Here is a 19,652-nt window from a genome sequence, read left to right as displayed (position 1 = left end):
AGCCTATCCTCATCAGAGAGGTCTTTGAAACCTTGAATAAGGCTTTCAAATTTCGGAAAATGACATTTTGTCAGGAAATGCAGCTCTGTCTCAGGTTCTGCTGTTGTGCAGTGGTTACACAGCCTTTCCTCTACAGGGAGCCAGGGTTTTCCTGTGTCTACCCTTCTCAATAGCAAGGCTGTGCTCACTGAGCCTGTACTTTGTCAAGGTTTTTCTAAGGTTTTTGCTCAGTAACCATGGTTAAATAGTTAGCCACGGTTGTACTGTCGATGTAGGGCCAGATAGCACTGCATTTGGCTTTGTGTTTCCCAATAAGCAATGTAGTTTTGACTGTGTTGTAATTTGGTTTATTCTCTCTCTCTCCGTCTCTCTGTCTCCCCTTCCCTCCCTCTCTCTCTCTCTCTCTCCAGGTGTGATCTCTCTCTGCGCGGTCGCTTCACGGTAAGGCCAACACCCTGGTCTCCATGGTGATCTCGGCGCAGGATGGCGGCGGTCTGACGGCGCCGTTGAACGCCCGTTGTCAACGTGAGCGTGGTTGGCGGCTCGGTGGCGCTCCCTCTGTTCGAACAGGCCCAGTACTACTTTACTGTATCTGAGAGAGGTCCTCAGGGGAACTGAGGTGGGCAAGGTCCACGCTGCCACCAAGACTGGTGAGTTTTTTAACAGTTCCCAAGTCTCTGCTCTTCTGACGAGCTGTTTAGATTTTACGTCATTTAGCAGACGCTCTTATCCAGAGCGACTTACATTAGTGAATGCATACATTTCACACATTTCATGCATTTTTTTCATATATTTTTTTTGTACTGGCCCCCCCGTGGGAATCAAACCCACACCATGCTGGCGTTGCAAACACCATGCTCTACCAACTGAGCCACAGGGAAGACAGCTGTTGATATTTGTCATTCTGTCAGTTGAGGTCTATTGATCAATCGGTCTAATTTCTACATAAAATGTAATGGTGAGAGTAAACTACACAGCTTTCTAAATCCTAACATCACATTAAACGATCGTCTGGGTTCCTCCGTACCACGTTGTTCTCTCTAAAACAATGGGTTCTCCGTACCACGTATGTCTCTCTAAAACAATGGGTTCTCCGTACCACGTTGTCTCTCTAAAACAATGGGTTCTCCGTACCAAGTTGTCTCTCTAAAAACAATGGGTTCTCCGTACCACGTTGTCTCTCTAAAACAATGGGTTCTCCGTACCCACGTTGTCTCTCTAAAACAATGGGTTCTCCGTACCACGTTGTCTCTCTAAAACAATGGGTTCTCCGTACCACGTTGTCTCTCTAAAACAATGGGTTCTCCGTACCACGTTGTCTCTCTAAAACAATGGGTTCTCCGTACCACGTTGTCTCTCTAAAACAATGGGTTCTCCGTACCACGTTGTCTCTCTAAAACAATGGGTTCTCCGTACCACGTTGTCTCTCTAAAACAATGAAGTGATGATGTGATTTTTTTTAATGTTAGCTGTGGCGCAAAGCAGCCTCATACCATTTTTTTCAGTCAGACATTCACACCTGTCATACAGAGTTGACATTTCTAGACAACCATTTTGAATTGAATGACATCGTTTGTAAACTTCAGAGCTGTAACAGTTTGACACTTTGACTTTGGTTATAAAGGAAAGTATAAACTCATACTAGTGGTCAAGACCTCAGCTGGAGACTCTACACATTCTGGGTGATGTGAAACAACCTCATTAATCTCACTGGCTTCTTCTCCGGCCAGCTCTCATTGGCTAATGCCAATCAAAACTTCTCAAAACTCAAAAAAAATCAAACGTTTGAAAATATCAGAGCGTCTGGGGACGGATCAAAAGACTGGATCGGTAGCCCTCAGATTGCGTCTCTTTACCAGCTCACATTAAACGAGCGTCGGTAACGGCCCCACGCGCCCCCGAGTAGACAGCGGACATGGGGATTTAGTCTCTGATCTCCCAAAAACTTATCTGGGACAGTTAAATCGTGTAGTGTACACGTGGCTTAAGCAGTTCACTTTACTGTTGTTCTGCCTCTGACTAAGTCCCGTGGTTTTATGGTATAGCCTTGGTCCATGGATCCAGTCTTACACCGAGCTAAATCGGTTGGGTACAGTGGTTCTCAAACAATGACACATATTGGCTATGAGTTTTGCATACCTCACTACCCTGTATAAGACATTCATTGGAGTCTCGGTGTCGTCAGAGAATAGTTACCCTGGTATCCTCAGCTCACCTTCTGGTTCTGATCAGAGAATAGTTACCCTGGTATCCTCAGCTCACCATCTGGTTCTGATCAGAGAATAGTTACCCTGGTATCCTCAGCTCACCATCTGGTTCTGATCAGAGAATAGTTACCCTGGTATCCTCAGCTCACCATCTGGTTCTGAACAGAGAATAGTTACCCCTGGTATCCTCAGCTCACCTTCTGGTTCTGATCAGAGAATAGTTACCCTGGTATCCTCAGCTCACCATCTGGTTCTGATCAGAGAATAGTTACCCTGGTATCCTCAGCTCACCCTTCTGGTTCGAAGTAGAGGGCGCGTTTGGAACCAATCTTAACACGCCATCTCTACTCCTTCCTCACCTCTCGGTTGGCTGATTTAACATGGATTATTTTCTACAAAGAACTAGAGTTGGCTTTTTTTTTTCCTGGTATGAATGACTGCAGAATTGATTTCTACGAGAGGTGGTTTTGAGGTAAAAGTCAAGAGAGAAGTGCTCTCATGTGGAGTGGACTTGAAGTACCCTTATTACCCTTTCCACTCTAACTGTTTTTTTTTATCTGCTGTCATTGAGTCTGTTGCTTGATGAGGATCCCCCATCAGCTTTTGTAGAAGCAGCAGTTACTCTTCCTGGGATTCACACAAAACACAAAACATGACATGTAACTAAAAACACACTGATACACGGATAGACAAGGACAGTCACACACATTTAGAATACAACCAATAAACAAACAATACATCCGCTTACGTCACAGCTCTTTTCAGTACAGGAGTTGAATTGGACATTTTAGAATTGACTGTGATTGATGATCTGTTTGTATGACAGGCTATTAAATGCCTTCTCTGTTTCACATGGGGATTAACCACTATGACCATGCCTCCCTCCCTCCTCTCCCTCCCTCCCCCTCCCCTCCCTCCCTCCCTCCCTCCCTTCCCTCCCTCCCTCCCTCCCTCCCTCCCCTCCCTCCCTCCCTCCCTCCTCCCCCTCCCCATCTCTCCCTCCCTCCCTCCCTCCCTACTTCCTTCCTTCCTTCCCACATCCCTCCTTTCCTCCCTCCCTCCCCTCCCCATCTCCCTCCCTCCCTCCCTCCCTCCCTCCCTCAGGTCATTCCCAGGACATCTCCTATTCCATCTCATCAGGTGATCCAAGATGGTTATTTCACCATGGACTCTACCTCCGGAGCGCTCCGCTCCTCTGTCCCTCTGGACCACGAGGCCTGTCCCAGTCTCGACCTGGAAAGTCCAGGCTCGCTACGGCTCGCCGCCCGCCTACGGAACCACACGCGTACGCATCACCATCTCAGACGTCAATGACAACTCTCCCTCCTTCCTTCCATCCTCCTCCGAATCCCTCCTTCTCCCGGGAGGTGACTAAGATGGGAACGGTGGTAGTACCGGGTTCAGGCCACCGACCGGGACTCTGGTCCAAACGGTCAGCTGAGTTTTGACCTGGTCTCGATCGGCACGGGGGGCAGTAGCGGTCAAAGGATGTTTGGCGTGGACCGGGGAAGCGGGGGAGCTGAAGCTGATTGGTGGTCTGAACTACGAAAGTGTTCCCGCGCTACGACCTACAGGTTTAGGGAGAATTTAAAATATATTTTTTAATCAAATTTAGATAAAATATTAAGATAAACTCCACAATAAAGTTTTTCTTTGAAGAATGTACCAATAGGGCCATCATATGAACTTGTCTATATTAAATTAGATTACTCATTGATCTTCTCTCTCCCCCCCTCATCCCTCCCTCCCCCCCCCTCCCTCCCTCCCTCCCCTCCTCCCAGGTGGTAGCCTAAAGATGGTGAGAGCCCCCCCAGCTCAGCTCTACCTTTACATTAGTTGTACATGTCCAGGCTCAGGATGCGCAGGGTCCCGCTTTCGACACTCTAACCTACCGCGTGGAGCTACAGGAGAACACACCTCTAAACACACGCTTCCTACAGGGTCCGTGCCCTTAACAGGGAGGCTGCTGGGGAACGGCGTTGGCTCCGCCTCTTCCTCCTCCTCTTCCTCGGTGTCGTACAGACTGCATCCGGACGGTGACGCGGCAGGGTTCGGGGTCCGCCCCAGATAGTGGGTGGTTGTATGTTCGTAGCTCTCTGGACCGGGGAGGCAAAGGACATGTATCTACTGACGGTGTTGGCAACCTCTGGGCCGGGAGGGCAGGTGAGGAACACAGCAGGTTAGGACATAGGATCAGTTTTATTTTACCTTCATGTGGACTTGTGGTTTACCTTCATGTAGACTTGTGATTTACCTTCATGTAGACTTGTGATTTACCTTCATGTGGACTTGTGGTTTATCTTCATGTAGACTTGTGGTTTACCTTCATGTAGACTTGTGGTTTACCTTCATGTGGACTTGTGGTTTATCTTCATGTAGACTTGTGGTTTACCTTCATGTGGACTTGTGGTTTACCTTCATGTAGACTTGTGGTTTACCTTCATGTAGACTTGTGGTTTACCTTCATGTAGACTTGTGGTTTACCTTCATGTAGACTTGTGGTTTACCTTCATGTAGACTTGTGGTTTACCTTCATGTGGACTTGTGGTTTACCTTCATGTGGACTTGTGGTTTACCTTCATGTAGACTTGTGGTTTACCTTCCTATGGACTTGTGGTTTACCTTCATGTAGACTGTGGTTTACCTTCATGTAGACTTGTGGTTTACCTTCATGTAGACTTGTGGTTTACCTTCATGTGGACTTGTGGTTTACCTTCATGTGGACTTGTGGTTTACCTTCATGTGGACTTGTGGTTTACCTTCATGTAGACTTGTGGTTTACCTTCATGTGGACTTGTGGTTTACCTTCATGTAGACTTGTGGTTTACCTTCATGTGGACTTGTGGGTTTACCTTCATGTAGACTTGTGGTTTACCTTCATGTAGACTTGTGGTTTACCTTCATGTAGACTTCTGGTTTATCTTCATGTAGACTTGTAGTTTACCTTCATGTGGGACTTGTGGTTTACCTTCATGTAGACTTGTGGTTTACCTTCATGTAGACTTGTGGTTTACCTTCATGTAGACTTGTGGTTTACCTTCATGTAGACTTGTGGTTTAGTCTGTGTCTGTGAGTCCGGTTTAGAGACCGGTTTATAGACCGGTGTACAACACATAGAACACACAGGTCTCGTCTAACATCTCTTTATCTACTGTATGTTAATTCTCCTCTCTTCTGCGCAGGGCGTGGCTGGGGCGGGCAGGACTGGCAGTGCCACGGTGAGGGTCTCTGTGACAGATGAGAACGACAACAGTCCCCGTCTGAGTCAGGAGAGGGTGTTTCTGGCTGTGAGAGAGAACCTTCCGGCTGCTACGGGGTTCGGACGCGTGTCGGCAACCGACAGAGACGCAGGACTGAACGCCAGACTAACCTTCAGACTCCTGCACACTGACAGACACTTCCAGATCAACTCACACACAGGTGAGGAACACCAAGGGTCTCGGAGTGCTGATCTGGGATCTGTCCGTATTAATCTAATTCATTGTGATCTAAAAAAAAAAGGCAAAACTGGTCCTAGATCAGCCCTCCTGCAATGAGCTGCTTTATGAATACGGGCCCAGGACTTACTGAGATTGTTAGTTTACCTGGCAGTAGACATGTAGATAAACTCTGTAGATAAACAATAGTCATTTAAACCTGTCTAATTAACCTGTCTAATTAACCTGTCTAATTAACCTGTCTAATTTACCTGTCTAATTAACCTGTCTAATTTACCTGTCTAATTAACCTGTTTAATTAACCTGTCTAATTAACCTGTCTAATTTACCTGTCTAATTAACCTGTCTAATGTGTGTCTATCCTACTCTCCCTTCTTCTCCTTGTGTTGCTTTATTTCAACTCTCTTTAACCCTGCCTTTACTCTCCATTCTCCCTCTATCTTTTATTCTCTCTCGCTTTCTCTCTCTCTCTCTCTCTCTCTCTCTCTCCCTCCTCGTCTCTCTCTCTCTCTCTCTCTCTCTCTCTCTCTCCTCCCTCCTCTCTCTCTCTCTCTCTCTCTCTCCATCTCTCTCTCTCTCTCCTCTCTCTCCTCTCTCCTCTCACTCTCTCTCTCTCTCTCCCTCTCTCTCTCTCTCTCTCTCCCTCCTCGTCTCTCTCTCTCTCTCCCTCCTCTCTCTCTCTCTCTCTCTCCCTCCTCTCTCTCTCTCTCTAGGTGAGATCAGTACTAGGTTATCTCTCGACAGAGAGCAGCAGTCTAGCTACCAGCTGGTGGTTGTGGTACAAGACGGAGGCACGCCCCCTCGCAGCGCTACGGGTACTGCCCACATCACCGTATTGGATGAAAACGACAACGCCCCTGTCTTTAGCCACGCCCACCCCGACAGGGAACTGCTCATACAGGTAAGAGAGGGACATCCAATCCCAAACTGCATCCCTTACACCAGGGTTGAGCAAACGTTTTGGCTCGAGGGCAGATGAATAATGCTCTCTCTCTCTCTCTCTCTCTCTCTCTCTCTCTCTCTCTCTCTCTCTCTCTCTCTCTCTCTCTCTCTCTCCTCTCTCCTCTCTCTCTCTCTCTCTCTCTCTCTCTCTCTCTCTCTCTCTCTCTCTCTCTCTCTCTCTCTCTCTCTCTCTCTCTCTCTCTCTCTGTGTAGGTGATGGAGGAATCCCAGCCTGGCTCAGTCTTGGGGACAGTAACAGCTAAAGATCCTGATGAAGGAGAGAACGGAACACTCCATTACTCACTGTCAGGTAAGACCTAACACACGCCCACACACCCAATTCTCATACTTGAGTAAAAGTAAAGATACTTTGATAGAAAATGACTCAAGTAAAAGTGAAAGTCACCCAGTAAATTACTACTTAAGTAAAAGTGTTTTGGTTTTAAATATACTTAAGTATCAAAAGTAAAAGTATAAAACGTTTTTAAAAATCCTTATATTTAGCAAAGCAGACATAATTTACAAACGAAACATGTGTTTAGTGAGTCGGGTGGATAAGAGACAGTAGGGATGACCAGGAATGTTCTCTTGATAAGTGTTTGAATTGGACCGTTTTCCTGTCCTGTTAAACATTCAAAATGTAACCAGTACTTTTAGGTGTCAGGGAAAATGAATGCAGTAAAAAGTACATTATTTTCTTCAGGAATAAAAGTAAATGTCATCAAATATATGAATATTAAGGACCCCCCAAAACTATTTCAATATGGGGCGGCAGGTAGCCTAGTGGTTAGAGTGGAGGGGTGGCAGGTAGCCTAGTGGTTAGAGTGGAGGGGCGGCAGGTAGCCTAGTGGTTAGAGTGGAGGGGCGGCAGGTAGCCTAGTGGTTAGAGCGTTGGGCCAGTAACCGAAAAGGTTGCTAGATTGAATCCCCGAGCTGACAAGGTAAAAATCTGTCGTTCTGCCTCCTGAACAAGGCAGTTAACCCACTGTTCCCCGGTAGGCCATCATTGTAAATAAGAATTTGTTCTTAACTGACTTGTCTAGTTAAATAAAGGTAAGATAAAAAAAAGTTGTACATTATTAAAGTATTTTTACTTTATCTCACGCACCCGCCCGCCCGCCCCACTAGCTTTACTACTCACTGTCCTGAAAGACATTTAAAGACCTAACCCAAATGTATTGAGTCTTCCCACTGGGTACAAATCTGTTGTCTAAATGTTGTTTCTATGTCATTTCAACAACATTATTCAATCTGATGATGGTGAAATAACACGGAAAACTGATCGGATTTACTAAAAGTAATCAACGTACATGAATTGACTTCAGTATTTTTATCCTTCGACCTAAATCCAATTACATGTTTCAATTTGTTTTGGTTGATTTCACTTTGAATTATTAATTAATTAATTTCAGTTAGTTGACGACAAAATCAAAAGTAGACATTGAACTGACATCTTTACCCAGTGGGTTGAGACTGTAGTATCCATGTTGGATAATGTGTCTCACTTTCATAGAAAGAGGTGAATATTGTCTGTGTATTTAACGGTTTTAGTTGTAACTCTGCTGGAGATCTGTGTGTCTGCGTTGTCCCATCCAGGTTCCAGAGTGGAGTGTTTCTCATTGAACCCCTCTGTGTCTGCGTTGTCCCATCCAGGTTCCAGAGTGGAGTGTTTCTCATTGAACCCCTCTACAGGAGAGCTACGTTTCGCCTCCTCTCTGAGACACACTGAGAGGCTTGATGAGTACAACCTGACTGTGTCTGCTTCTGACCTCGGCACACCTCCACACACCTCTACCTGTCCCCTACGCATTCAGGTAACGCACCTCCACACACCTCTACCTGTCCCCTACGCATTCAGGTAACGCACCTCCACACACCTCTACCTGTCCCCTACGCATTCAGGTAACACACCTCCACACACCTCTACCTGTCCCCTACGCATTCAGGTAACGCACCTCCACACACCTCTACCTGTCCCCTACGCATTCAGGTAACACACCTCCACACACCTCTACCTGTCCCCTACGCATTCAGGTAACACACCTCCACACACCTCTAACCTGTCCCCTACGCATTCAGGTAACACACCTCCACACACCTCTACCTGTCCCCTACGCATTCAGGTAACACACCTCCACACACCTCCACACACCTCTACCTGTCCCCTACGCATTCAGGTAACGCACATCCACACACCTCTACCTGTCCCCTACGCATTCAGGTAACACACCTCTACCTGTCCCCTACGCATTCAGGTAACACACCTCCACACACCTCTACCTGTCCCCTACACATTCAGGTAACACACCTCTACCTGTCCCCTACGCATTCAGGTAACACACCTCCACACACCTCTACCTGTCCCCTACGCATTCAGGTAACACACCTCCACACACCTCTACCTGTCCCCTACGCATTCAGGTAACACACCTCCACCTGTCCCCTACGCATTCAGGTAACACACCTCCACCTGTCCCCTACGCATTCAGGTAACACACCTCCACACACCTCTACCTGTCCCCTACGCATTCAGGTAACACACCTCTACCTGTCCCCTACGCATTCAGGTAACGCACACACACACACACACACACACACACACACACACACACACACACACACACACACACACACACACACACACACACACACACACACACACACACACACACACACACGCATACACCAGACCTCCAGAAGGATGCAGTACCCCTGCTGGTTCTGTTCTGTCCTCATCTGCTCTCTCTCTCTGCTGGTTCTGTTCTGTCCTCATCTGCTCTCTCTCTCTGCTGGTTCAGTTCTGTCCTCATCTGCTCTCTCTCTCTGCTGGTTCAGTTCTGTCCTCATCTGCTCTCTCTCTCTCTCTGCTGGTTCAGTTCTGTCCTCATCTGCTCTCTCTCTCTCTGGTTCTGTCCTCATCTGCTCTCTCCTTGTGTTAAAAACTTGGTGTCTCATGGGTCTCATTCACATCATCTGTGTGAGAAGTGTAGAAATCCAGAGAGTCTGGAATAGAGAGAGAGTGGGAGAGTTGAATCCTTGCCTGTGAAAAACAGAAAAGTATTTCAAACCCGGGCCATGTTTTCTGCTCCAGAGGTATAACCCAAAGCCAAGGTGAGGGCACCTTCGGTACAACAACTCTCCTGTCATTAATCTACCTGAGAGTTGTCCTTCTGCGTCAGTCTTTCTGAACTCGCTCAGTCGGATGCTCTAGTCCAGCCCTAAACACACCTGATTCACCTGATTCACCTGATTCAACTAGGGGTGTCCTAAGAAACATTGGTCTGTATCAATAAATCAGGAATTCACCTCCAGAACTAAAGAATGTCTGTTTGTCTGTCTGTCAAGTCTACTTGTCTGTCTGTCTGTCTGTCTGTCTGTCTGTCTGTCTGTCTGTCTGTCTGTCTGTCTGTCTGTCTGTCTGTCTGTCTGTCTGTCTGTCTGTCTGTCTGTCTGTCTGTCTGTCTGTCTGTCTGTCTGTCTGTCTGTCTGCTTGCCTGCCTACACCCGCGGACAGTAGCTGGCTGCACACCCCCTTAACCACTGATACAGCTTCAGATGATTTACTTAAAACCTCCAGTGGTTAACGTTAGTGGTGTGTGAGTTAAGGTTAGGACTGGGGACAGGGTCATCTGATCTTAGATATGTGGTTACGTCTGTCAGCGTTAGCAGTGCTACTTTGCTCTGCGTGACTGGCAGTAAGATCACAGACACACACCACACACACACACGCATACACACACACACACACACACACACACACACACACACACACACACACACACACACACACACACACACACACACACACACACACACACACACACACACACTCATGAGTTGGGGTACTCTGCTCTGTGTGTCTGGCAGTAAGATCACACACACACACACACACACACACACACACACACACACACACACACACACACACACACACACACACACACACACACACACACACACACACACACACACACACACACACACACACACACACACACACACACACACTCATGACTTGGGGTACTCTGCTCTGTGTGTCTGGCAGTAAGATCACACACACACACACACCACACACATACACACACACACACACAAACACACACTCATGACTTGGGGTACTCTGCTCTGTGTGTCTGGCAGTAAGATCACACACACACACACACACCACACACACACACACACACACACACACACACACACACACACACACACACACACACACTCATGACTTGGGGTGCTCTGTGTGTCTGCTGTGGTTGTCTAAATGTCCTTTATACCCATCTCTCCCTGTCCCAAACAGCCCTCTATTTCCTAAGGCCCTGGTCAACAGTAGTGCACTATCTAGGGAATAGGGAGCTGTTTGGGACGTAGACTAAAATCTCTGCCTCATGTTAATTATCATGACTCTTTTCCTCCACTGGTCTTCAGATATTTACACTATGCAGACTTCAGAGGAAATGGGATTATTATTGCCAGTCAGCTGCAAAAGCTCTGGTGTATTTTACACACACACAAACACACACACAAACACACACACACACACACACACACACACAGACACACACACACACACACACACACACACACACACACACACACACACACACACACACACACACACACACACACACACACACACACACACACACACACACACAACTATAGAGCTGTATTACCATCCCCACCACTATAGAGCTGTATTACCATCCCCACCACTATAGAGCTGTATTACCATCCCCACCACTATAGAGCTGTATTACCATCCCCACCACTATAGAGCTGTATTACCATCCCCATCACTATAGAGCTGTATTACCATCCCCACCACTATAGAGCTGTATTACCATCCCCACCACTATAGAGCTGTATTACCATCCCCATCACTATAGAGCTGTATTACCATCCCCACCACTATAGAGCTGTATTACCATCCCCACCACTATAGAGCTGTATTACCATCCCCACCACTATAGAGCTGTATTACCATCCCCACCACTATAGAGCTGTATTACCATCCCCATCACTATAGAGCTGTATTACCATCCCCACCACTATAGAGCTGTATTACCATCCCCACCACTATAGAGCTGTATTACCACCACTATAGAGCTGTATTACCATCCCCACCACTATAGAGCTGTATTACCACCACTATAGAGCTGTATTACCATCCCCACCACTATAGAGCTGTATTACCATCCCCATCACTATATAGCTGTATTACCATCCCCACCACTATAGAGCTGTATTACCATCCCCACCACTATAGAGCTGTATTACCATCCCATCAATATAGAGCTGTATTACCATCCCCACCGCTATAGTTGGCCTGACCAGTAGCGTGTTGGCCTGACCAGTAGCGTGTTGGCCTGACCAGTAGCGTGTTGGCCTGACCGATAGCGTGTTGGCCTGACCAGTAGCGTGTTGGCCTGACCAGTAGCGTGTTGGCCTGACCGATAGCGTGTTGGCCTGACCAGTAGCGTGTTGGCCTGACCAGTAGCATGTTGGCCTGACCAGTAGCGTGTTGGCCTGACCAGTAGCGTGTTGGCCTGACCAGTAGCGTGTTGGCCTGACCGATAGCGTGTTGGCCTGACCAGTAGCGTGTTGGCCTGACCAGTAGCGTGTTGGCCTGACCAGTAGCGTGTGTTGGAGCATGTCTCTGAAAGGGAATGTTTACACACTTGTTTCTTTTTTTGTCCTCCCATCATTGTTTCCTTGTCTTATCCCCTCTCTGTCATCACTATAGTTCAATGTTATGTCTGTGTTCCAAACGCCACCTTATTCCTTACAGTATAGGGCGCACTACTTTTGACCAGAGCCCGATGGGACCTGGTCTAAAGTAGTGCACTTTATAGGGAATAGGGTGCCATAGGGCTCTGGTCTATAGTAGTGCACTATATAGGGAATAGGGTGCCAGTTGGAACACAATTGGAAAATCATTGTGTAAGGCTATTGGGACAAAACATTTTTTTACGGTTATAGTCCCTGACAGACAACATCTGGACAACTGTCTGTCTGTATCCTTCGAGTCACTGTCTGTCTTCCCAGACATGGTCTATTTCTTTAGAGGGGTATTTAATCCGTTTAAACCTGGGGGGACTTTTCAGTCTGAGTCAATTCATTTTGACAGGCATAAAGCAGAAGATGAATTGTATTAAAGTGAATGGAATTGAAATATACAGCGCCAGTCAAAAGTTTGGACACATCTACTCATTCCAGGGTTTTTCTTTATTTTTTTTTTACTATTTTCTACGTTGTAGAATAATAGTGAAGACATCAAAATTATGAAATTACACATATGGAATCATGTAGTAATCAAAAAGGTGTTAAACAAATCAAAATATATTTTAGATTTTAGATTCTTCAAAGTAACCACCCTTTGCCTTGATGACTGCTTTGCACATTCTTGGCATTCTCTCAACCAGCTTCACCTGAAATGCTTTTCCAACAGTCTTGAAGGAGTTCCCACATATGCTGAGCACTTGTTAGCTGCTTTTCCTTCACTCTGCGGTCCAACTCATCCCAAACCATGTCAATTGGATTGAGGTTGGGTGATTGTGGAGGTCAGGTTATCTGATGCAGCACTCCATCACTCTCCTTCTTGGTCAAATAGCCCTTACACAGCCTGGAGGTGTGTTGGATCATTGTCCTGTTGAAAAACAAATGATAGTCCCACTAAGCGCAAACTAGATGGGATGGCGTATCGCTGCAGAATGCCGTGGTAGTGTTGCTAGTTAAGCATGCCTTGAATTCTAAATAAATCACTGACAGTGTCACCATCTAAGCACCATCACATCTCCTCCTCCATGCTTCACGGGGGGAACGACACATGCGGAGATCATCTGTTCACCTGCTCTGCGTCTCACAAAGACACAGAGGTTGGAACCAAAAATCTCAAATTTGGACTGAAATCCAAAGGACAGATTTCCACTGGCCTAATGTCCATTGCTCGTTTTTCCTGGCCCAAGCAAGTCTCTTCTTATTGATTTATTTGCTGCAATTCGACCAGGAAGGCCTGATTCACACAGTCTCCTCTGAACAGTTGATGTTGAGATGCGTCTGTTACTCTGTGAAGCATTTATTTGGGCTGCAATGTCTGATGCTGGTAACTCACTTTTTTTTTATATATATATATTAAATAAATATTTTTTAAATGTAACCTTTATTTAACTAGGCAAGTCAGTTAAGAACAAATTCTTATTTACAATGACGACCTACCGGGGAACAGTGGGTTAACTGCCTTGTTCAGGGACAGAACGACACATTTTTACCTTGTCAGCTCGGGGATTTGATCCAGCAACCTTTCGGTTACTGGCCCGATGCTCTAACCGCTAGGCTACCTGCCGTGCCGAAAGGGTTAAAACTCTAATGAACTCTGCATAAGAGGTAACTCTGGGTCTTCTTTCCTGTGGCGGTCCTCATGAGAGCCAGTTTCATCATAGAGCTTGATAGTTTTTGTGGATGCATTGACTGCCTTTCATGTCTTAAAATAATGATGGACTGTCGTTTCTCTTTGCTTATTTGAGCTGTTCTTGCCATAATATGGTCTTTTACCATAACTTGGTCTTTTACCAAGTAGGGCTATCTTCTGTATACCACCCCTACCTTGTCACAACACAACTGGCTCAAACGCATTAAAAAGGAAAGAAATTCCACAAAGTAACTGTTAACAATGCATTCCAGGTGACTACCTCATGAAGCTGGTTGAGAGAATGCCAAGAGTGTGCAAAACTGTCAAGGCAAAGGGTGCCTACTTTAAATAATCTAAAAATCTAAAATATATTTTCATTTGTTTAACACTTTTTTGGTTACTACATGATTCCAAGTGTGTTATTTCATAGTTTTGATGTCTTCACTATTATTCTACAATGTAGAAAATCATCAAACATTAAGAAAAACTCTTGAATGAGTATGTGTGTCCAAACTTTTGACTGGTACTTTAAGTTCCTTGCTCTGCTTTCCCACCCATTTTAAATGATTCCCAGATGCATTGAATTAAATTGAACTGGATTGAACTGGATTGAACACACTCTATCTGTCTTCACCTGCAGGTTGTGAACTCCAGTAAGTCTTCTGCAAAGAACACTCTCTCCATGACTCTCAACTCAGTGGAGGGCATCGCCCCAGGCTCTGTCATTGGCTCTGTCCGGTCACATGACCAGCGTGACACGCTGTCGTTGGACGGCCAGGTGACGTACGTGGTGGTGGGCGGGACGGACCGGAAGGGGACGTTCATGGTTGACCGGGTTACGGGAGACGTGTACCTGGTCAGAGAACTGGACTATGAGGAAGGGGATAGGTGAACCTGCTAATTACACCTATTCTTCATTACATCTTTATTAAACCTATTATACGGCATACATCTGGGAGTTTAGAGAGGATTTCCTTTTTCTATTATTTATTTACTTCTATCTCAACTTGACTCTCTCTCTCTATCTCTCTCTCTCTCGCTCTCTCTCTCTCTCTCTCTCTCTCTCTCTCTCTCTCTCTCTCTCTCTCTCTCTCTCTCTCTCTCTTTCTCTCTCTCTCTCCCATCCATCCATCCCTCTCTCCTTCCAGGTACACTCTGCATGTGGAGGTATCAGATTTCACGCTGGCGTACCCCAGCAGTCACAGAGTACAGCTGGACATTAACGTCCAAGACAGCAATGACCACGCCCCCCAGTTCACCGAGGACCCCGTTACCATAGTGATACCAGAGGACACCCAGCCGGGAGTCTCCATCTATACCTTCCAGGCTGCTGATAAGGTGGGACAGTAGTAGGTTATATAATCAAATATAATCAAAATAAACAGCTTTACACATGATAATAAAATAGTAAAATATAATCAATAATCTGATAGAAGAGATAACATGTTGGGGTTTCAATATCAGGGTTGGAGTTACATTTTTTTACATTTTTACATCATTTAGCAGATGCTCTTATCCAGAGCGACTTACAGTAGTGAATGCATACATTACATACATTTTTCCTCCGTACTGGTCCCCCGTGGGAATCGAACCCACAACCCTGGCGTTGCAAACACCCATGCTCTACCAACTGAGCCACACGGGACCATGTGTGGCTCAGTTACCTCACTGTAGGAGTTAAGATATGATGTCTCTTCAGGTTCAACGGTTTTGTTGCTATTAACTATCAAAATGTCAAGAGTCGGGCCGATAAGGTAATGTCTTGTCCCTAAAAACTCATACTTTATGTGTTAATTATGTTAAATCAGACGTTCTCATTTCTCTGTTCCTTTAGGACGGCAGTGGTCCCAACAGCGAGCTGCTTTACTCGATCCAACACCGCTGGCCTGACTCCCTTCACCTCCTGACCCTTGACCCTTCCACTGGGGTCCTGACCTTGGGTCAGAAGTTGGATCACGAGACCACGTCCTCCCTCTACCTGGTTGTCAGGGCGACTGACCAGGCGGAGGACGTGTCCGAGCGGCGCTGGGGGTCAGTGACAGCCCGGGTGTTTGTGACGGACGAGAATGACAACGCTCCCGTGTTCAGCTCATCGTCCGCAGTCAGCGTCATGGAGGACCAGCCTGTCGGGTGAGCAAAACATTCAAATTATTAAAAACACAACATTATAAGGGAGAATTTAGCCCCATAATGTAAGAAGTTGAGCTGTCCATAGTCTAGTCCAGATACCGTGTATGCATCTGTAGACCTTGTCAAGAGGAGACATGGATGAGGCCTGAATCACAATGGAAAGTGATAGATTGATGTGAAGAATGTAGTTTGACTTTTAAGATCCAGGTCCTGACTATCTGCTGTGTATTGTCAGGTTCGTGGTTGTGTACGTGATGGCTCGTGACGAGGATGAGGGAGAGAACGGACGAGTGTCCTACAGCATCCAATTAGGGAACAGCGATGGACGCTTCAGCCTGAACCCCAACACCGGTAAGACTTCTGACCCCTAACCCCTGGCCTCTGACACGAGTAAGACCCTAACATTACTGAGACTTCCAACACAGACTCAAGTCTACAGATGGAGGATCTTAATTGGATCACTCTTTTGTTCCTGAGCTGCAGGAAAGGCATAAATTCACTGAAAGCTCACACTCACACGGTTATATTAACATTATTCCACATTTTATGTAGCCCCATTTTGACCAGCTAATAGCCTAACCACATATCAACCAACATTATGGACTAAATGTTCAAATCTTGTTGCAGCGGGATTATTTTTGCTACGTCAATACAGGTCAAATTAAGATCCTACACCTGTAATCCTCCTAAACCTAACACTGCGAGCTCTGTCTCAGACCCCAGAACAGGGAGAATCATATTCAGTTCCTTCGGAAAAGTGTTCAGAACCCTTCACTTTTCCACTTTTTTTTTTTACATTTACAGCCTAGTTCTAAAATTGATTAAATAAAATTAATTCCTCAGCAATCTACACACAAATACCCCATAATGACAAAGCAAAAACACGTTTTTAGAAGTTCTTACAAATGTATTAAAAATAAAAAACAGAAATAGATTATTTAAATAAGTATTCAGACCCTTTGCTATGAGACTCTAAATTGAGCTCAGGTGCATCCTGTTTCCATTAATCATCCTTGAGATGTTTCTACAACTTGATTGGAGTCCATCTGTGGTAAATTCAATTGATTGGACATGATTTGGAAAGGCACACACCTGTCTATATAAGGTTCCACAGTTGACAGTGCATGTCAGAGGAAAAACCAAGCCATGAGGTTGAAGGAATTGTTGAGGCACGCCTGTTAAATGCAATAAATTCCAGGTGTCACGTCTGGAGGAAACCTGGCACCATCCCTACGGTGAAGCATGGTGGTGGCAGCATCATGCTGTGGGGATGTTTTTCAGCGGCAGGGACTAGGAGACTAGTCAGGATCGAGGGAAATATGAACAGAGCAAAGTACAGAGAGATCCTTGATGAAAACCTGCTCCAGAGCGCTCAGGACCTCAGACTGGGCAAAGATTCACCTTCCAACAGGATAACGACCCTATGCACACAGCCAAGACAACGCCGGAGTGGCTTCAGGACAAGTCTCTGAATGTCCTTGAGTGGCCCAGCCAGAGCCCGGACTTGAACCCGATCGGACTTCTCTGGAGAGACCTGAAAAAAGCTGTGCAGCAACGCTCCCCATCCAACCTGACAGAGCTTGAGAGGATCTGCAGAGAAGAACGGGAGAAACTCCCCAAATATAGGTGTGCCAAGCTTGTAGCATCATACCTAAGAAGACTCGATGCTGTAATCGCTGCCAAAGGTGCTTCAACAAAGTACTGAGTAAAGGGTCTGAATACTTATGCAAATGTATATGGGATACGGTCCCGTGTGGCTCAGTTGGTAGAGCATGGTGTTAGCAACGCCAGGGTTGTGGGTTCAATTCCCACGGGGGACCAGTACGGATAAACAAATGTATGAAATGTATGCATTCACTACTGTACGTCGCTCTGGATTAGAGCGTCTGCTAAATGACTACAATGTATATATTTACGTTTTTTATTTTTAATAAATTAGCAAACATTTACAAAAACCTGTTTTTGCTTGGTCATTATAGGGTAGTGTGTGTAGATTGATAAGAGGGGGGAAAAAACGATTTAATCAATTTTAGGATCAGGCTGAAACGTAACAAAATGAGGAAAAAGTCAAGGGGTTTGAATACTTTCAGAAGGCACTGTATATTTATTTACAAGGAGGTAACAGATTCCAACATTTTACAGTCTTTAGAGATGCCATACAGTAGTACAAGTGTTGGTCTGGACTGATGTTTTACTACTATAGAATTATTCTGGAGATGGTCCATTTATTGATGTAACACATTGGAGTGTTTACCATGAAGGCTTATTCTATAGATTTACATCATTGGCCTTAATCATTATGTCACGTTCTGACCAGTAAAGGGGTTATTTGTTATTATAGTTTGGTCAGGACGTGGCAGGGGGTGTTTGTTTTGTGTGGTTCGGGGTTTGTTGGTATATGTGTTTTGTAGAGGGGTGTTTGTTTAGATTAGTCCGGGGTTTTTGGTTAGGTTCTATGTTGTGTATTTAATTGTTAGATCTAGGGTGTTTAGGTCTATGTTTAGTTAATTGAGATTGGGCCTTCAATCGGAGGCAGCTGTTCCTCGTTGCCTCTGATTGAAGGTCCTATGTATAGGGGGGGGGGGGGGGGGGGTGTTTGTTGTGGGAATTGTGGGAGGTTGTTTGTGCACTGCTATGTTTAGCCTGCATTACTGTTTAGCTGTCGTTCGTTTTGTTGTTTTTGGATAGTGCGCGTCATAAAATAAAGATAAGAATTCACGTACCGCTGCATTTTGGTCCACTTCCTATGATGGCCGTTACACATTATCCCTCCCCTAGAGGGGCTGAGCTACCACAGGTTTCCATGGACCCATTATCCCTCCCCTAGAGGGGCTGAGCTACCACAGGTTTCCATGGACCCATTATCCCTCCCCTAGAGGGGCTGAGCTACCACAGGTTTCCATGGACCCATTATCCCTCCCCTAGAGGGGCTGAGCTACCACAGGTTTCCATGGACCCATTATCCCTCCCCTAGAGGGGCTGAGCTACCACAGGTTTCCATGGACCCATTATCCCTCCCCTAGAGGGGCTGAGCTACCACAGGTTTCCATGGACACATTATCCCTCCCCTAGAGGGGCTGAGCTACCACAGGTTTCCATGGACCCATTATCCCTCCCCTAGAGGGGCTGAGCTACCACAGGTTTCCATGGACCCATTATCCCTCCCCTAGAGGGGCTGAGCTACCACAGGTTTCCATGGACCCATTATCCCTCCCCTAGAGGGGCTGAGCTACCACAGGTTTCCATGGACCCATTATCCCTCCCCTAGAGGGGCTGAGCTACCACAGGTTTCCATGGACCCATTATCCCTCCCCTAGAGGGGCTGAGCTACCACAGGTTTCCATGGACACATTACGCGTCATTACATTCCACTCCTGAGCAGGCCTGGGTTTAAATACTATTTATTTTCAGCATTTTTTTTTTTTTTCTTCTTGTCTTCATGGATGGGCGGGGTTTGTAACCCGTGTCACTGTTCTATTGGTTCCATTGCTCCAGTCAAGCTCCAATCAAGCCCAGATAAGAGTA

At 46.0% G+C, this 19,652-nt stretch overlaps 1 protein-coding gene and 1 non-coding gene across 2 annotated transcripts in view; both read left to right on the top strand.

Annotated features, from left to right (window-relative positions):
* dchs1b (dachsous cadherin-related 1b) overlaps positions 1-19,652 on the top strand; it is a 249,121-nt gene that overhangs the window by 170,502 nt on the left and 58,967 nt on the right. Inside the window, 19 exon segments of the mRNA XM_082957589.1 lie at positions 112-145; positions 447-518; positions 520-597; positions 599-650; positions 3,312-3,358; positions 3,360-3,446; positions 3,448-3,597; positions 3,600-3,781; positions 3,996-4,275; positions 4,277-4,312; positions 4,314-4,370; positions 5,390-5,627; positions 6,358-6,545; positions 6,800-6,896; positions 8,240-8,400; positions 14,638-14,885; positions 15,146-15,335; positions 15,832-16,127; positions 16,363-16,478. Of these exon segments, the coding sequence (XP_082813715.1) occupies positions 112-145; positions 447-518; positions 520-597; positions 599-650; positions 3,312-3,358; positions 3,360-3,446; positions 3,448-3,597; positions 3,600-3,781; positions 3,996-4,275; positions 4,277-4,312; positions 4,314-4,370; positions 5,390-5,627; positions 6,358-6,545; positions 6,800-6,896; positions 8,240-8,400; positions 14,638-14,885; positions 15,146-15,335; positions 15,832-16,127; positions 16,363-16,478 (2,609 nt within the window).
* trnaa-agc (transfer RNA alanine (anticodon AGC)) lies at positions 17,873-17,948 on the top strand. Its single transcript has one exon. It is a non-coding gene; the product is annotated as a tRNA-Ala (tRNA).

Source organism: Salmo salar, chromosome 11, assembly GCF_965601325.2.
Source record: "Salmo salar chromosome 11, fSalSal1, whole genome shotgun sequence".
Classification (NCBI taxonomy): domain Eukaryota; kingdom Metazoa; phylum Chordata; class Actinopteri; order Salmoniformes; family Salmonidae; genus Salmo; species Salmo salar.
Note: the sequence above shows the minus strand (reverse complement) of the source record. Positions and strands in the feature narration are given on the sequence as shown.